This window comes from Mytilus edulis, unplaced genomic scaffold (genome assembly GCF_963676685.1).
Source record: "Mytilus edulis unplaced genomic scaffold, xbMytEdul2.2 SCAFFOLD_121, whole genome shotgun sequence".
Classification (NCBI taxonomy): domain Eukaryota; kingdom Metazoa; phylum Mollusca; class Bivalvia; order Mytilida; family Mytilidae; genus Mytilus; species Mytilus edulis.
Genome location: NW_027268733.1, coordinates 76,487 through 96,504, shown reverse-complemented (window position 1 = coordinate 96,504; position 20,018 = coordinate 76,487). Strand labels below are relative to the sequence as shown.

The 20,018-nt window shown below is 33.4% G+C and overlaps 1 protein-coding gene across 2 annotated transcripts; it reads right to left on the bottom strand.

Moving 5' to 3' along the window:
- On the bottom strand, positions 1-19,543 carry LOC139508390 (uncharacterized; the record flags this gene model as incomplete). 2 transcript variants are annotated; one of them, XM_071295955.1, is given in 6 exon segments in its annotated part: positions 1-201; positions 2,032-2,153; positions 2,208-2,239; positions 8,008-8,128; positions 9,519-9,674; positions 18,957-19,543. In XM_071295955.1, coding segments are annotated over 5 exon segments (909 nt in total). In that variant the 5' UTR covers positions 19,442-19,543.
- Between the last annotated feature and the right edge of the window lie 475 nt (positions 19,544-20,018).

Genomic DNA, 20,018 nt, shown 5'->3' with positions numbered 1-20,018 from the left:
AAAGGCAGATTATACTTTTGGTATTCCTAATCTTTGTCGGTTTCCTAAACGTAGAAAAGCTTTTATCAGCTGGCTCCTCTCCCTTGCCTTTAATATATCATAAGGTCCAATAAAATGCAGAGTAGCTTTGTCTTCTGGACCTAATTTATCTTTGATATATGTACAATACCTGGGTGATGTAGACAGGCATGTTATCAGTATCTGAAAAGAAAAATCAGTTATACTTAATTAGTATACCACTAGAAAGTTACTTGTTACCTGCCCAAGAGATGGTATAAAAGACACTTTAAACTGATATTTGTGAATATAGCACACTGGAAAAAAAGTAGAAGTACCCAGTGATCTTGCTCCACAAAATGATAAACCCTTCCCCTTGCAAAGTCCATGATTTGCTAAGGGGAAACCTAAAAATAATTTTAATAAAAAAATTAAAGAACCTCACATACCCCACACCCCCACATTGTCACTTGACAAACAAAATCTCACCAGATTCCTAAGTTCAAAGACTCATAACTCTACAAAAGTCAACTGATAAAAATTTTCTTGTGGATATGCACAATTAACATATTATGTCCTCATAAACTACAAAGTTTCAACTGTTGCAGTAGTATAATTGGGCCAAAATTCTAAGTTCTAAGGGGCATAACTCCTAGAAAAAAAATTGAATCGTAATTTCCTGCAATAAGTTCATCTACATAGTATGTCCTTATTATCTACAAAGTGTCATGAAATTTTGTTGTGTGGTTTCAGAGAAGTTGCAATGACAAACTGTTGCAGTAGTATATTTTGGCCAAAATTCTAGGTAAAAGGGGCATAACTTCTAGAAAAAAAATTGAATCGTAATTTCTTGTCGATATGCACATCTACATAGTATGTCCTTATTATCTACAAAGTTTCATGAAATTCTGTTGTGTGGTTTCAGAGGAGTTGCGATGACAAACTGTTGCAGTAGTATATTTTGGCCAAAATTCTAAGTTAAAGGGGCATTACTCCTACAATAAAAATTGAATCGTAATTTCCTGCCGATATGCACATCTACATAGTAAGTCCTTATTATCTACAAAGTTTCATGAAATTCTGTTGTGTGGTTTCAGAGAAGTTTGGATGACAAACTGTTGCAGTAGTATATTTTGGCCAAAGTTCTAAGTTACAGGGGCATAACTCCTACAAAAAAAAAAATCGTAATTTCCTGTCGATATGCACATCTACATAGTAAGTCCTTATTATCTACAAAGTTTCATGAAATTCTGATGTGTGGTTTCAGAGAAGTTGGGATGACAAACTGTTGCAGTAGTATATTTTGGCCAAAATTTTAAGTTAAAGGGGCATAACTTCTACAAAAAAAAAAAATCGTAATTTCCTGTCGATATGCACATCTACATAGTAAGTCCTTATTATCTACAAAGTTTCATGAAATTCTGTTGTGTGGTTTCAGAGAAGTTGGGATGACAAACTGTTGCAGTAGTATATTTTGGCCAAAATTCTAAGTAAAAAGGGGCATAACTCCTACAAAAAAAAATTCGTAATTTCCTGTCGATATGCACATGTACATAGTAAGTCCTTATTATCTACAAAGTTTCATGAAATTCTGTTGTGTGGTTTCAGAGAAGTTGGGATGACAAACTGTTGCAGTAGTATATTTTGGCCAAAATTCTAAGTTAAAGGGGCATAACTCCCTACAAAAAAAAATCGTAATTTCCTGTCGATATGCACATCTACATAGTAAGTCCTTATTTGTTGTGTGGGGTATAATTAACTGCTGACACAGAGAAATGTCTTGCTGTCAGCAGAAAATTCTGAAAAAGACAATTTGAGGGACAGCAGCATTGACAATTAATACAAAGTCGCTAGACCATGACATCGGGACAGGGCATCCAAATAACTAAACTGATTTGTACTGATAGTAATGCAATTTTATAGAAAATATCATTTATCTATCAAAAGGGATCATTAATTTTACTGGACTGAAAGTGTTAATCATTTAAGAGTTGATCGAAACATTTTAATCAATTAGCTATATATTAACATTACCTTTGTCTCATGGAGCAAAAGGGCCAAGACATTCTTTTTTGAAGCAAGAATTGCCTAGTCCAATGATCAGCTGTCCAACATGTTGGCTAAATCCTCTTATCTTTGATGGATCCATAGTTTGAAGTGTCTCCTTATCAATAGCCTCTGGTTTTTGTCTAGTAACATGAATCTTTTGATCAACTAATGAATCATTGGTTGAAACTTTAACCTAAGAACAAGGAAAACCATATAGGACCCACTAATTCATAATTAATAACTACTGTACATTCAGAAATTATTGCAAGGTTTCTTTATACAAATAATTTGACTGGTTTAATATCGCAATAATAACTAGAGGCTCTTAAGAGCCGGTGTTGCTCACCTTGGTCAATGTGTTGCAGTGCATATTAAACAAAGGACACTCTACATTATTTAAGACAAGAATAGAATTCATGACAAAACTCTCTGTTTTTTGTGTCAGTGACTTGTTTGTAGAACTTACTTTACTGAACATTCTTGCTTACAGTTATCTCTATCTATAATGAGCTTGGCCCAGTAGTTTCAGAGCAGAAAATTTTTGTAGAAGATTAACTCCTGAAGTGGTCAATTGACAATTTTGATCATGGTGACTTATTTGTAGAGCTTACTTTGCTGTTTACAGTTTATCTCTTTCTATTATAATATTCAAGGTTATAACCAATAAACTGCTTCGCTGAGCGCAGCTGGATACGCCCCCAGAGGTCCAACCCTGAACAGTTGGGGCAAAAATGGACACAATATTCAAGCTTGATACAGGTCTGAATTTGGATTGTAATTAAATATTTGACATATTATAGGTTTCTGAATAAATGTAGCCAAAGAACTTGGAATTGGTTATATGAATAAAACCCCAAAACTTGGAAACGGTAATTCTGAAATTTATAAAAAATGAAAGGGAGCTCACGTCAATAGATATAAACAATTCACCAAAGTTTCATGCATATTGGTTAAAGCTTTTTTGAGTTAATGTCCGACATGTTGACGAAGGACGGACGGACAGACGGTCAACGGTATACCATAATACGACCCGTAAACGGGCATAAAAAAACTGCAAAATTTCCTTAAAATTAACAATTCAGGGGCAGCAACCCAACAACAGGTTGTCTGATGCATTTGAAAATTTCAGGGCAGAAAGATTTGTACCTGATAAACAATTTTACTCCTTCTCAGATTTGCTCTAAATGCTTTAGTTTCAGATATATAAGCCAAAATCTGCATTTGACCACAAGGTTCTATTTCTAGCCATGGCAGCCATCTTGGTCAATGGGTGTGGTCATCGGATACATTTTTTAAAGAAGATACCCTAAGCATAATTTAGGCCAAGTTTGGTTTAATTTGGCACAGTAATTTCAGAGGAGATTTTTGTAAAAGACTACAATAAAATGCTCCGCTGGGTGCAGCTTGATACGACCGCAGAGGTCGAACCCTGAACAGTTGGGGCAAGTATGGACACAACATTCAAGCTTGATACAGCACTGAATTTGGATTGTGATTAAATATTTGACATAGCATAGGTTTCTGACACAGAATGAATGTGCTCTAAGAACTAAAAAAATTTTTAATTTACCTATTCAAACCATATCATTATCATTTGCTTTTATATATAAATCATAAATAACCAATTTAAAATGGAAAATTTTAAAGAAGAAAAAAGGGAAAAAAAATCCCCCCCCCCTAATTTTGTGAACCCCCTTATGATTCATCACCCCCAAACTCAATACCAGCCTTCCCTTTGTGGTATGGTACCTTGCAGTACAATTTCATAGAGATCTATACACCTGAACACAAGTTATTGTCTGGAAACTAGAACCAGATGCTCCACAGGGCGTAGCTTTATACGACCGCAGAGGTTGAACCCTGAACGGTTGGGGCAAGTATGGACACAACATTCAAGCTGGATTCAGCTCTAAATTTGGATTGTGATTAAATAGTTGACACAGCATAGGTTTCTGACACAGAATGAATGTGTTCTAATGAACTTAAAATTTTTGTTTTCTCTTACAGCAATTCACTATGCTGTTGAATATTAATCCTCTCAAAAAATGTTTGAAGAAATTTTCTTTTTATTTATGAAATTTCAAATGAGAAAATGGAACCTAATTTTTTTAATCACATCCCCCTTTCCCTTATTCCAAAACTAATCTCAATTAAAATTTCTAATGGAGTTTGCAACAATAACTACTCATTTAAATACATCATAAAATATTAAGATGTAAACAAAACTGCTTGTTATCACTGAATGGTAAAGATTATTTTAATTTATTAGTTGGTAGTAAAAAGTGAATATACATTGTATATTGTATATAACAAAGATTTAAGTTGATTCTGGACAAAGAAAGATAACTCCAATTAAAAAAAATTCTTGCTATTGCACAACATTGTGCAATTAGATATTTCTTGCTTACTATTCTGGACAAAGAAAGATAACTCTAATTAAAAAAAAAATTGCTATTTCCCAATATTGTGTAATTAGATATTTCTTGCCATTGCGCAATACTGTGCAATTGAAAAGACTTGCTATTGCACAATACTTAATATAAAAATTTTAGATCCTGATTTGGACCAATGTAGACCAATTTGAAAACAAGACCAAAAATGAAGAATCTACATACACAGTTAGATTTGGCATATCAAAGAACCCCATTTATTCAATTTGTGATGAAATCAAACAAAGTTTAATTTTGGACCCCGATTTGGACCAACTTGAAAACTGGGCCAATAATCAAGAATCTAAGTACATTTTTAGATTCAGCATATCAAAGAACCCAACCGATTCATTTTTTGTCAAAATCAAACTAAGTTTAATTTTTGACCCTTTGGACCTTAATGTAGACCAATTTGAAAACGAGACCAAAAGTTAAGAATCTACATACACAGTTAGATTCAGCATATCAAAGAACCCCAATTATTCAATTTTGATAAAATCAAACAAAGTTTAATTTTGGACCCTTTGGGCCCCTTATTCCTAAACTGTTGGGACCAAAACTCCGAAAATCAATACCAACCTTCCTTTTATGGTCATAGACCTTGTGTTTAAATTTCATAGATTTCTATTTACTTATACTAACGTTATGGTGCAAAAACCAAGAAAAATACCTTTTTGGGTCCCTTTTTGGCCCCTAATTCCTAAACTGTTGGGACCTAAACTCCCAAAATCAATACCAACCTTCCTTTTGAGGAAAAAAACATTGTGTTTAAATTTCATAGATTTCTATTTACTTATACTAACGTTATGGTGCAAAAACCAAGAAAATGCTTTTTTGGGTCCCTTTTTGGCCCCTTATTCCTAAACTGTTGGGACCTAAACTCCCACAATCTATACCAACCTTCCTTTTGTGGAAAAAAACATTGTGTTTAAATTTCATTGATTTCTATTTACTTAAACTAAAGTTATTGTGCGAAAACCAAGAACAATGCTTATTTGGGCCCTTTTTTGGACCCTAATTCCTAAAATGTTGAAACCAACACTCCCAAAATCAATCCCAAGATTTCTTTTGTCGTCATAAACCTTGTGTCAAAATTTCATAGATTTATATTAACTTAAACTATAGTTATAGTGCGAAAACCAAGAAAATGCTTATTTGGGCCTTTTTTGGCCCCTAATTCCTAAAATATTGGGACCAAAACTCCCAAAATCAATACCAACCTTTCTTTTGTGGTCATAAACCTTGTGTTAAAATTTCATAGATTTCTATTCACTTTTACTAAAGTTCGAGTGCAAAAACTAAAAGTATTCAGACGACGACGACGACGCAGACGACGACGCCAACGTGATAGCAATATACGACGAAAATTTTTTCAAATTTTGCGGTCGTATAAAAATGCCTGTTTTTTGGCCTCTTTTTGGCCCCATATTCCTAAACATTTAAAGTAATTACCCCCAAACTCAAACCCAGCTTTCCCTTTGTGATATGGAACCTTGTAGTACAATTTCATAAAGATCCATACACTTACACACAAGTTATTGTCATGACTCTAGAAAAATGCTTGTTTTTTGCCCCTTTTTTTGCCCCTAATTCCTACAATTTTGAGGCAATTACCCCAAAATCAATCCAAACATTCCCTTTGTGATATGGAACCTTGCAGTACAATTTCAGAGAGATACATACACTTGCACAAGTTATTGTCTGGAAACTAGAAAAATGCTTATTTTTGGCCCCTTTTTCCTAAACGTTTTGGGCAATTACCCCCAAAACTCAATTCCAGCTTTCCCTTTGTAATATGGACCCTTGTAGTACAATTTCAGAAAATTCCATACACTTACACACAAGTTATTGTCATGAAACTAGAAAAATGCTTGTTTTTTGCCCCTTTTTTAGCCCCTAATTCCTAAAATTTTAAGGCAATTACCCCCAAAATCAATCCAAACATTCCCTTTGTGATATGGAACCTTGTGGTACAATGTCAGAGAGATCCATACACTAACACACAAGTTATGTCAGGAAGTTACAAAAATGCTTATTTTTGGCCCCTAATTCCTTAACTGTTTGTACCATAATCCCCAAAATCAATCCCAACTTTCCTTTTGTGGTATCGAACCTTATGGTAAAATTTCATAGAGATCCATTCACTTAAACTAAAGTTAAGAGTGCGAAAACCAATCGGTCTTCATAGACTAAATGTAGTTTTCATGATTTTAAACACCATTTTATATGATAAAATAAAGAATTTATCAGATTTGAGAGGAGTATAGAGATAAAGGGTTACTTTGAAAATAATGTCAAAAATATTACTTGAATAAGTTATTTTTAACATTTTTGAAAAAAAATAGAAATTACACTTACCTATTAAAGGCACATAATTGAATTAGGTTACAAATTATAAATAACTTCAGGTCTTAATTAATTCACAAGTATCAATCTATTTATATCAGTCTACCTTCAAGATTTTAGAGGAAAATGATAATTTAATAGTCCCAAGAGACCAATCTTTGACCCAGAAGCGTTGGTATGTAAGATAAGTGTGTGGGAAAGTTAATTAGTGTTTCTGAAGAATTAGTTTTTATATATCAAGGGAAAAATAACCAGATAACTGTGAAAATTATTTAAAGCTAGTAAAATCTGTATTCTTAAACACCTATAAAAATAATATTTAGAAAAATAACTTGTATAAGTTATATTTAAATTAGCCTCGTTTTCAACATTACTTGTATAGGTAATTTTAATTGTTACTTGTTTAAGTAATGCCCCTGACTGATCTATTATAATATTCAAGATAATAACAAAAAACTGCAAAATTTCCTTAAAATTACAAATTCAGAGGCAGCAACCCAACAACGGATTGTCTGATGCATCTGAAAATTTCAGGGCAGATAGATCTTGGCCTGATGAACATATTCACCCCTGTCAGATTTGCTCTAAATGCTTTAGTTTCAGAGATATAAGCCAAAAACTGCATTTTACACCCATGTTCTATTTTTAGCCATGGTGGCCATCTTGGTTAATGGGCGGGGTCATCGAATAGTTTTTTTATAACTAGATACCCTAAGGATGATTTAGGCAAAGTTTGCTTTAATTTGGACCAGTAGTTTCAGAGGATATGATTTTTGTAAAAGTTAAGGGACGACGATGATGATGGACGCCAAGTGATGAGAAAAGCTCACTTGGCCCTTTGGGCCAGTTGAGCTAAAAATTGCATTCTGATATCTGATACATAGTTCTGTATGCAGATTTCTTAAGTCTAGTCTTGTAAGTGCTCTCCTGTGTACTATTTTTGCCAAATATTTAAAGAATTTATATCGAAGGTTTATATCAGATGGCTTAAAATTTCTCCACTGATTTTTTTCAAAAAACTAAAATCCATGAACATGTATTGTAGCTTTTGCTCATACCACATGTACCACGAAAATATAAGTACTTTCACAGTTTTTGAGTTATATGTTTTACAATTGGAAATGAAAATTAATTGTTGACACACAAGCCTGAATTTTTTTTACTTTATTTATATATGAAGAAGTACCTCTGCAACTGTCATTATCTGTATTACATCAGGCATTTCATTTGATGAAATTCTGAAAGTTAAGTCTGGAACTGCCACAACACGTACATCCTTGATCATGGTTTCCTCGACCAATCCTATACTACAAAAAGAACCATTTTCAAAATTAACCTTTCATCATTTTCATATACAGGGTACCAGGATTTGATGATTTAGGTCGAGTCAATCGATTGCGATCTTGTTTTAATCAGTTATTTAAGGTGGTTACAATATTTCATGGATTTTAAATATGTCAAGGGCTAAATATTTTTGTGAGGTTTTTTGTTGATGCTTTTCTTGTCACTGATTTTGATCTTCCTAAATGTTTATAGGACAAGGTACAATTTGGGCTAAAAGTGAAAACTGTATGACTGGCATGAGGACCTTGCAAGGTACACACATTCCAAATATAGTTATCCTATTACTTAGAATAAGAGAGAATTCAACAATACAAAAAATTTTAACTTTTTTTTCAAGTAGTCACTGAACCATAAAAATGAGGTCAAGGACATTGGACATGTGACTGACAGAAACTTCGTAACATGAGGCATCTATATACAAAGTATGAAGCATCTAGGTCTTCCACCTTCTAAAATATATAGCTTTTAAGAAGTGAGCTAACACCGCCGCCGCCGTAGCCGCCGCCGTAGCCGCCGCCGTAGCCGCCGCCGGAACACTATCCCTAAGTCGAGCTTTCTGCAACTAAAGTCGCAGGCTCGACAATAAAACCACTGCAAGCAAAACGCATTTTTATTGTGCCATTCTTTAATTCTTATCTGGTGTCTATTTGAAAGCAGAAGTCATTGATATCATCTTTCACTGTGGATAGACAGGATAATGTTCCATGTCTTGGGCATTCGTCTTTACCAAACATAATACCTTTATTTCCTGCAGATGTTGTTTGATCTGTTTTAGAATCCTGCAACCAAAACCAGACGTCTTTAATCATGTTTTCAAAAATTAAATTGCCATAAAAGTTATTGCCTTTATTGAGGACATATTATTGCTAAAAGTTTTGAGATGTTCTGGTGTTTTAAAGTGGACACGCTTTGCAAATAATAATAATTGAACACCTTTGGATCATTTAGGATTTTGAGGACACGTTTGGGCATTGTTGGGGAGATTGACACTTTTGGAAGTGTTACATATACATTGTATCATGTCTGTCTGAATTTCAAAATTATAAAGAAATAACATTTTCATTCCACTAATTAAGCTTGCTCATGTTGTTTCAATTCTTGTTGTAGCAAGATGTTGGTAAGGAATCTTACTGCTATTCTCAATTTAAAAAAAACAAGATCTTACTGGTTTTACATGTATGTACATGTATTGTAACACAATAGTCCAGCAATGTGAAAAAAAACCCTGAAAAGTCAGTCCTCATTCTGCAGTATGTTAAGGTTAAGCACAAAGTGGTTAAAGAAACAGTCTTGTCAATAGTCATGATAGTAATGGTCAAAATTTATTTTCACCATATTTTTTAAAGAATTTACCTTCCCTTTAGGTTACACATTCTGCAAAACTTCTCCAGCATTGTTGTGAACCTCATTTCTTCCACTGTTCTAGAAGTCAACAACAAATCATAAAGTATTTCTTTTAGGTCATTTTGAAAGTCATGTCTTCCAGCTTCAATATGATGTATCAAAACTCTGAAAAAAAAATCCTAATTATTTATATAAGAACTGGACACTGCTTAGAGGTGCATAGAATCTGCTGTCGATTTGGAAACTTGTTCTATAATCTATTATTAAGTCAGACTTGGTGTCTATTTGAGTCGTACCTGTACATATATATATATGCAAAATCAAATAAATGGGGAATATGTCTATGGGACACAGATGATGCCCCCGCTAGCATATCATATAAAGTTATAAAGGGCAGGGTTTTCCCCGAGTCAATTATTTTTTTCACCAACTTACATAAATATATTTTTCGTTTAAAATGTTCCTTCTTTCTAACTCCCCCCCCCCCCCCCCCCCATTTACTTTTTAAAAGATACTATAAAAATAGCAATATAGACATCATAATTTTGACTTCTGGGACACAAGATTCATCTTCAAAAGTTTATCGGATATACATTTCCCTTCCAGTTGAAGGATAAAGACTAAAGGCAGAGACTTTTCTTACTTTTCAACAGGTTTTGGAACAACCCTCCAAATGTGGGATATCCCTTAAATAAGGGACTGTCCCTCAGACAAGGGATCATTTTGCTGTTGTAGAAAAGTAAAAAGAAAAATTTAGCTTTTTTTTAACTTAAAAGGGGAAAAATTCATTATATTTGGAACAACTTTTCTTAAAGAGGGGTCCACTTATTTTTAAAAATAAAGAAGATACATGTATAAGTCCAGGAATATTACAAAATTCTTGGACATGTTTTGACCATATAATACCAGATAGTTGTATAGTTCTTTGGGAAAAGTTTCTTCAAATGATATGAATATGTGCCCTTTTGTACTAAGAAGTGGTTTTTACAACAAAACATTTTTTTTTTATCACTTGAAATTGATCCCTGATTTAAGGGATAGTTATTACATTGAAGGGTTACTTATTTGAGGAGTTGTTCCCAACCTGTTGAATATATTTCTTCATAACAACAGTTTTCTTTTCTGGACCATCGTAAATGAAAAAGTTGAGACGTAAAAATATGCTTGAAACACGTGCGTCGCCAAAACGAAAAATAAATAAGATGGATGAAATCAAATCATTATGTATATTTCTTTCGCCAAATTCTTTCGCAAATGATGAATTTTAATGGCCACAATTTTTATTTTTTTGCAAAATGCGAAAATGGAGAACGCCAGCGGTAACCTTGAAAGGGACATAACTGAAGAACAGTAAAAGTGACGCTACTCAAATTTGTACTTGATCTGAGTTTTGTGGTTATATGTATTGTGTATAAGTTTTATAACATTTCGTTGAGGCAAACTGAAGGTAGAGAACAGAAACAAAAAATTCAGCAATTATTCCATTTGTAAAGGGGCATAACTCTAGAACAGTAAAAGTGACACCACCAAAATTCAAACTTGATCTGTCATGTCTGTATTTTGTGGTATTAAGCATTGTGTATAAGTTTCATAACATTTGGTTGAGGCTAACTTTAGTTAGGGAATGGAAAGGAAAACTAGTATTTTTTCCATTTGTAAAGGGGCATAACTCTAGAACAGTAAAAGTGACACTACCAAAACTCAAACTTGATCTGTGTTTTATGGTAATAAGCATTGTGAATAAGTTTCATAACATTTGGTTGAGGCAAATTGGGCCAATTTTTATTGGTGGAGGGAGACGGAGTGCCAGGAGAAAACCACCGACCTGTGATAGGAAAACTGACAATCCTAGTCAATTTAGATTGGAGTCTAGTGCACCCGCACAAGCGGGATTCGAACTCACAACCTCAGTGTTGACTGGCTAGTGATTACAGTAGTAACTACTTAGACCACTCGGCCACTGAGGCCCCTCCTAAACTAGAGAACGGGAATGAAAAATTCAGCAATTTTTCCATTTGTAAAGGGGCATAACTCTAGAACGGTTTAAGTGACGCCACTGAAATTTAAACTTGATCTGTGTTTTGTGGTAATAAGCCTTTTGTAGAAGTTTTATAACATTTGGTTGAGGCAAACTAAAGTTAGAGGACGGAAACCAACTTTGGGAAGTAAGCCAAAATATTTATCAAATGGAATTTATTTTAATATGTTGCATTAGAATGGAGATATCTGTATTGTATTTCGTTGCTAGCTCAGTATATAGGTAAACTCAATTTGTGACAGTCAAATCTACGTTTCACGAAGGCCAAGCTTAAAATACAATACAGATATCTCCCAATTACAGATATTTGAATTTTAATGAGGGCCTGTAAATAATGAAAACTTATAAATGTAAATAAAATGCTCCGCTGGGTGCAGCTTGATACGACCACAGAGGTCGAAACCTGAACAGTTGGGGCAAGTATGGACACAACATTCAAGCTTGATACAGCACTGAATTTGGATTGTGGTTAAATATTTGACACAGCATAGGTTTCTGACACAGAATGAATGTGGTCTAAGAACTTAAAGATATTTTTAATTTACCTATTCAAACCATATCATTATTATTTGCTTTTATATATAAATCAGAAATAACCAATTTAAAATGGAAAATTTTAAAGAAAAAAAAGGAAAAAAAAGGAAAAAAAAATCCCTCCCCCAAATTTTTTGAACCTGTGGCCCTTATGATTCATTACCCCCAAACTCAATCCCAGCCTTCCCTTTATAGTATGGTACATTGCAGTACAATTTCAGAGAGATCCATATATACACTTGAACACAAGTTATTGTCTTGAAAGTAGAAAAATGCTTGTTTTTAGGCCCCTTTTTGGCCCCAAATTCCTAAATGTTCAGGGCAATTACCCCAACCTCAAACCAAGCTTTCCCTTTGTGATATGGAACCTTGTAGTATAATTTCAGAAAGATCAATACACTTACACACAAGTTATTGTCTTGAAAGTAGAAAAATGCTTGTTTTTAGGCCCCTTTTTGGCCCCAAATTCCTAAACGTTTTGGGCAATTACCCCCAAACTCAATTCCAGCTTTCCCTTTGTAATATGGACCCTTGTAGTACAATTTCAGAAAATTCCATACACTTACACACAAGTTATTGTCATGAAACTAGAAAAATGCTTGTTTTTTGCCCCTTTTTTGGCCCCTAATTCCTAAAATTTTAAGGCAATTACCCCCATAATCAATCCCAGCATTCCCTTTGTGATATGGAACCTTGTGGTACAATGTCAGAGAGATCCATACACTAACACACAAGTTATGTCTGGAAGGTTTTTTTTGTCCCCTTTTTGACCCCTTATTCCTTAACTGTTGGTACCATTATCCCTAAAATCAATCTTAACCTTTCTGTTGTGGTATTGAACCTTATGGTAAAATTTCATAGAGATCTATTCACTTAAATTAAAGTTAGAGTGCGAAAACCAATGTGTCTTCTGACGACAACGACAACGACGCCGACTTCATACCAATATACGACCACAAAAATTTTTTTGCAGTCGTATAAAAATGGAAAAAAAATGGTAACATTTGTCATTTCCATGTGTAAGGGCAATAACTCCCATAAGAAGTTGTCTGACAGTTTTACAGCTGTGAGGTTTAATTATGCATACAAATTTTCCAAAATGCTAAAATTATCACTGATACCTTTATCTTACATTCATTTAGAGTATTTTCCTGAAGAAATAACTGTGAAGAACTTCTTAAAAGCAATCGTGCTTTGAAAACGTACACAGATTTAACATATCCGTCTCTGGTCCATGTTTTACCATTGTCAAGTCAACATCCAGTATTAGAAAAATGTGATTTTTAAAATATAAAGCAAAGTTGTTGAGAACATAATGTCTGTCACCATGCTGGTGACGATTTGTCTCGGTGCTGAAGTGTCTAGAATGCTGCAAACTTGACACATTCAGTCAGGGGTACTACTTGTACAAGTTATTATTATCCACCCTTAGTTGATCCGGCCCTATAATAAAATAATAATGAATAATTAACTTCGGCGGATTTTGTGACATATCTGAATCAGTATAAATGGAATTTGTAAAAAGTATCGATGAATAGTGACAGCAGGTAAGTGAAGGATGCCTAATATTACCTTTAGCATGTTTAGAGAAACATTCAGATGAATTACTTTAAATCGATACAAAAATGAGTAATCAGTATGATTTGTACAATTTGTTAAGCAGCATCGATATTAGTAGAGTGGGGCGCTCATATTCGCCGTGGACACAATTTCGCCGTTTTATGATTTTGAGGTGTAAAAACTTCAAAGGATGGTTGAAATGGAAGAAATATGCTGTTAAATCATATTTTTATAACAAATATGATTATTTTAGAAAATGTGACTAAACTTCGGCACCTACGGCAAAGGACCGAAAAATGGACAACGATTTTCAGCCAATTTCCTGAATGACAAAAACGATTTCAAAGAAGCATTCCTAAATAATTGTTTGACTGATTGCCCTAAATTTCAGTTTTTTACATCTTTCAAATGTCTGCTATTCGTCTATAATGAAATTTATTTGATAAATAAAGTTAAAAGCTGCAGTTATTTGGTTTTAAATAGATATGTCAAAACGGCGAATATGTGTCTCCCATCGACAAAATGTTAGGAAATTTCAAACACCCTTTAATCCAACTCTGCAGATGATTTTACTCAAAACAAACACGCTTTCAAGCTAAGAATATTTTGCATTTGAAGTTATCTTCATATAGAAATATCAGTATACTTCAAAAACATAAAGACCTGAACATAAACTGAAGAAAACATGGAAAGATATGGCGAAAATGAGCACCCCACTCTATATGAATATGAAGTTATTTTCCATGATAACTCAGAATACAATTGGGAAAAGTTTATATTCAATTCCGACACATAGAAGAGATAAATAGATATTCACAATCCACTGGAACACATAATAATGTAATTACCATAATGATCATTAGTCTATAGATACATTTGTAATTGGTTTGTTTATTCAACAATTGTCTGATGATCGTGAACCAAAGTAAGGCTGGTCGTAATCACTTAATTCAATTAAAATCATAGCTATTAAAATTTACTAAGAGCTAATTTCCTAATTCTTGTAGAGTAAAACTTTGGTGGCTTGCTTGCTTTGTTTGTATAAACTTTTAACTCAAGCTTTGACATCTTCAAACAATATATATAGGCATAGTTAAACCTGTATATATTATATTTACATTTAATTGGACGTTATCCCAATAAAATTGTACAATATACAAACAAAGCAAGTAAGTAAGCTAACCTGAAAGTCTTGCTCTACATGCATTAGGAAATTAGCTCTAAATAAACAATTCACAGGGCTGTAACTAGGCCTTGGGAACAGACGAGGCAGGGGTTTAATGGGAGCCGCCGATTGAGGCCCCCTGGCCGAAAATTGTAACATTATGGTTCGAAATATATCTTGTTACCTCCGTTGTTTGTATCATATTTATTGTTTTTGTTTCATATTTACGGTAAAATATCGGGAAACAAAGTGTGTTCTAACGTCTGTCAAATATGAAGTCGATTTTGTCAAGTCATTGTGCATTTATTTTCACACAGGATCGTATTTAACATTATGCACATAGGAAAAATAACAGACCACCGGCGCAATCTCTTTGACAATTGTATTTTCCTCTTTTAAACAAGACGAAACAAGTCTACAGATTATGTTTGCTAACATCCCGTTGGAAACAAAAACAATGTTTAGACCTAGTATTTCGTACATCCGGCCGTAATGGCGTTATCACATGTTAGTCACATGTTTCACGTATGACTGGAAATGATTAGAACTTTAGGACAAAAACAATTTTAATATATAACTGGACTTCTGTTTCCTGTGAAATGTAACGCATAACGATAAAGTAATTTTCTTACTTAATTATTACGAAGATCAAAACAAGAATGTAAATCATCTTGGATTTATCTGTTTGAACATCTCGCAAGAGTTCATATTTGCATATTGTTTTTAAGAATGCTATTACAACAAAGCAGATTACATCATCTAAAAATTGCGTTACGAAATCCGACACAAAAATCACGCCACTGTTCTTACATCTGCTACATAAATACTTATAGTTCTGGGCATTTTCTTCTCACTATTCTTATTGGTCGCGAGAAACGACACAAAAATACGGTTGTAGAATCTTTGATATTCGTATATTTTATTTTTTTTTCTAGGGAAGAGTAGCATACACTTGTATGTTGATAAAAATAATGGCATCTTTAGATGTAGTTGCAACTTTTCTTACAGTAATTCACATTTTATCACTTTTCTATAGTTATAGGAAACGGAGCCCAATAGCAAATTATGGTCCATATACATGGTTTAAAAAATAATAGTAATGATACAAAAAAAAAATAATGAATAAAATAAAATAATGTAGATAAATTACATATATATATTATATTTATATAATCTTCCTTTATTTCTTATCATTTAAATTTAGAAAAAACGATTGAATAAATTCAATTAAAATATATATGTCTTTATTTTCTATTAATAATACTCCACTTACAGGTGATGTTTTGTTTGTTTTTGTATGTTTCTTAGGTATGAAAAACCAACACTGTCAGAACAAATGCTGAATATAATTATAATAAATAAAGTTGTACAGGATTCTTTAATAAAATCAGATTATAATATGTCTCTGATTAAATTTAACAAATCTCACACTTTTCATCATTTTTGTGACTGTCATTTAATGACAGGAAACACAAGAAATGTTTATTGTAGTCATCTACTAATGGCACACTTCAAAGGTAATCATAGCAATAAAAATCATGTTGTTGGGAGAAACCACACCAAGGTAATAAACAATTAAGGAGTTTTAGGGAGGAATTAGTCCAAGTTTCCTCCCAAGATTTGGAGAGAGTTGCTGGAATTTCTTGGTGTGACACCAAGTTTTTACAGTGTAGGGAGTATGACATTACATCCTCTCTGTGTGTACTGTAGTACACATTATTGTTTAGAGGCCAGCTGAAGCACACCTCTGGATTCAGGATTTTCTCGCTGTACTGAAGACCCATTGGTGGCCTTCGGCTGTTTTCTGCTCTTTGGTCGGGTTGTTGTCTCTTTGACACATTCCACATTTCCATTCTCAATTTTATTACACCCAATCAATAATGATAAAAATTAAATACTCTCTAGTCACCTTTACCATGGTTAATTGTGCGACCGTCTTTATTTCACAAGCCCAAAGTATTCCCACAATACTCCATGGAAATTCAAAGTATCAAGCAATCAAATTGTCATTCTGCCAAGGTCTTGTCCTGTCCTTTTAACATTTGAATGGAATAATCACATACATTTTGTAACTTGCTCTCTATATATAGCTAAAAGAAAGCCTACTTCATGTATTTGCCGTTAAACCAAACAAATCCTCCATCCATCCAAAATAAATGTTTTGTTTTCGAATAGCAGCCAGGTTTGTAGCAAAACATTTGAAAATGCCTCAAATCTTCATTTTATTTGAAAGAGAACTACATACAAATTGTGGGGTGTTTAGGTATTCATGTGTGATCTGTGAATGCTTCTTTAATAATATTAACTGAGCAAGGTGAAGAATTCAAACTATTTTAATTTTGATTTACTTTGCGAACTGATAATGTTGGAAATATCCATTATCAATAATTCATTTTAACGGGAAATAAATAATTACAGAACCAAATGCCGGTTTACTGGCGATGGTAATCAGATACAGAGATATTACGTTGAAATAAAAGTACAGAAGCTGCACGTCAACATAAATTACTATTCGAAGTATGCATTACTTAATTCTTGATGTTAAAATGCAAGGATGTGTTCTACCCTCTGCATGCATGCCTAACTTTCTCCATTTTCTTTTTTTCCCTTATTATTTTTTTTTGCCAGCAATTGCCTCGTCTGCCTCATTGTAGTTACGGCCCTGATTCAAGGTCTTTATAGTTGGATCTTTTATTAGAAGTTCTAATAACGTTTGTCAGGACCTCAGCAGGAATATCAACTCTTCCTGCTGCTTTTCGAAGATAAGCATGAAATACATGTACAGCTTTTAAGACTTCTTCTTATATCTATCTATAATAATATTCAAGATAATAACAAAAAACTGCAAAATTTTGTTAAAACTACCAATTTGGTGGCAGAAACCCAACAATGGGTTGCTCGATTTGTCTGATAATTTCAGGGCCGATAGATCTTGACAAATTGAACAATTTAACTCCATGTCAGATTTGCTCTAAAAGCTTTAGTTTTTAAGATATAAGCTAAAAACTGCATTTGACCCCTATGTTCTATTTGTAGCCATGGTGGCCATGTTTGACCATGGATCAAATCTTCGGAGTTTCAGAGAAGAAGATTTTTGAAATATTTTATGACAACAGACGACGAAGGACGCCAAGTGATGGCATAAGCTCACATGGGGCCCTTTGGGCTCCGGTGATCTAAAAAGGGAGACAATGCCATTTAATATAAGGCAAAATAATAAAAAAAATCTTAAAGATCCATTATCTTTAATAAATATGTACAATGATGTATGGAAAAGTTTGACACAAGCTTTCTGTTTTTTTGGTGGTTTTTTTTTCGATTTTAAAGACTGAAAATAAAATATATTGACTCTGAAATTAAAATTTTGGGTTATATATTAAAACCACTATATACTCATGATACTGCACAGACTTTAAACCCATTGACAAGGATGATGGTGTCTAAGTAACTGCAATTCAGAATACCGAACATGTTGAATGAGGGCATTTTTTTAAAGAAAATACTTTTAACCATGCTATTGACATTCTTATCTTTATCTATAATCATATTTTTTACTTTTCTTTATTTTCTGTTTTTTTTTATATTTTTGGTTTATTTTTCTATTTCAACAATTTCTTTATCATATTGGCTTGAATTTTTTTATTTTGTTCATCTAAAGTTCCTTTCTTAGTGGTCCATTTATAAACATGATAAAACATCATTTCCTTAAGTTCTAGTTCGTTAATATATGATCATGATGATAAACCTGTCATCCATACATGTTTACTACGCATGGACGGACTTACCGGACAACCACACTTCTGTGAAAACAGAGGTGACCCATTTGTCTGATTGATTTTCAAATCTTTTCAGATATATGATTGCGGAAATAAGATAGTAAAAAATGTACGTAACATTGAGTTTTCAGTGAATAGATTCAAATCAAATTTGATGCAATTTTTATATAATAAAGAAGAAATATACACGATCAAAGCCTTAGATGGGCGGAGTTACAAGACTGCATCGTATCTTAATTTTTATTCCCTATAAATATTTTTTTATATTGGGGCGGATCGACTAAGGGCCCGATTGACATGAAAGCTACAAGAACTTGAGAAGTACCTGACTGACATTGCAGTAGTGAATGAAAAGATGGTAATTTTAATTTTACCTGGAACTACTACCCACAGTTTTCATCAACTCTTCATCATCATGGTGTTCATCTGAATCAGCATCAACTTTGGGAAGAAAGTTTTTAACAAGATATTCTCTAACTTTAACATAATTTTCCTGTTCAAGTTCTTTGACACTTGTGTCAAATGTCAAGTTAGCATTCAAATAATCCATCATCTTGATTAAATCTGCATCGAGGGGTGGCAAACCTGCATTTATATTTGAAAACATGTCGAAAAATTCATCAATGCTCTTCGTGGATGGGTCGATCCAGTTCCAATTAATCTGAAGATTTTCTAGTTCGCTCATCGTCCAATCACTTGTTTCACGCGGAATGTAACTACTCAGTGCAGTTAATTTCTTCTTCTTATCGCTTGATGCGGAATAATAATCGCCATCTAATCTATTTGTCCACAGTGGATCATCTTCTGAATTTGAGCTGTGCCGTTGGCGTTTGCGTTTAGGTTTCGAGGATGACGCCATGTTGTGCCGAGGATAATTGTTCTCAACTCATCAGTATACGGCAGCCGGTACGGTCACAGAACCGTTCGAATGCAGCACCGGAATACGTCCCCAGAACCATTTAAAAGTCATGCGCAGCACTTGTTAGCTAAATACCGACAAACAATTGTGACCTGAATGACCACAAATAAACACAACATAATATAATATATTATATATATATATTGTAATCACAGTAGTCTTAGATTATAATTATCAGTTTCGTTTGTTTGTCTCAGTGATTAAGGAGGTTATATGAGACATATAACCTCCTTGGTCTGATTAAATGATAACGAGGTGTTTGTCGCTCCTTTTTTTAAATAAATTGTGACCTATATTATAGTTGTTATAGTCATATCCCATAATTATTGTAGCTGAATATTTCTCTTATGTAAAAAGTACCCAGTAATCAATAAAAAAATTATTTGATCTATATGTATTCATCCATACGGAGACGCCCTTTAATTTCAACGATGAGTATTAATGGTATTAATATCAAAAGTCTATTATAGTTTAATACTTGTATACGTTATATTATTAGATCTTTAATTATAGGTAT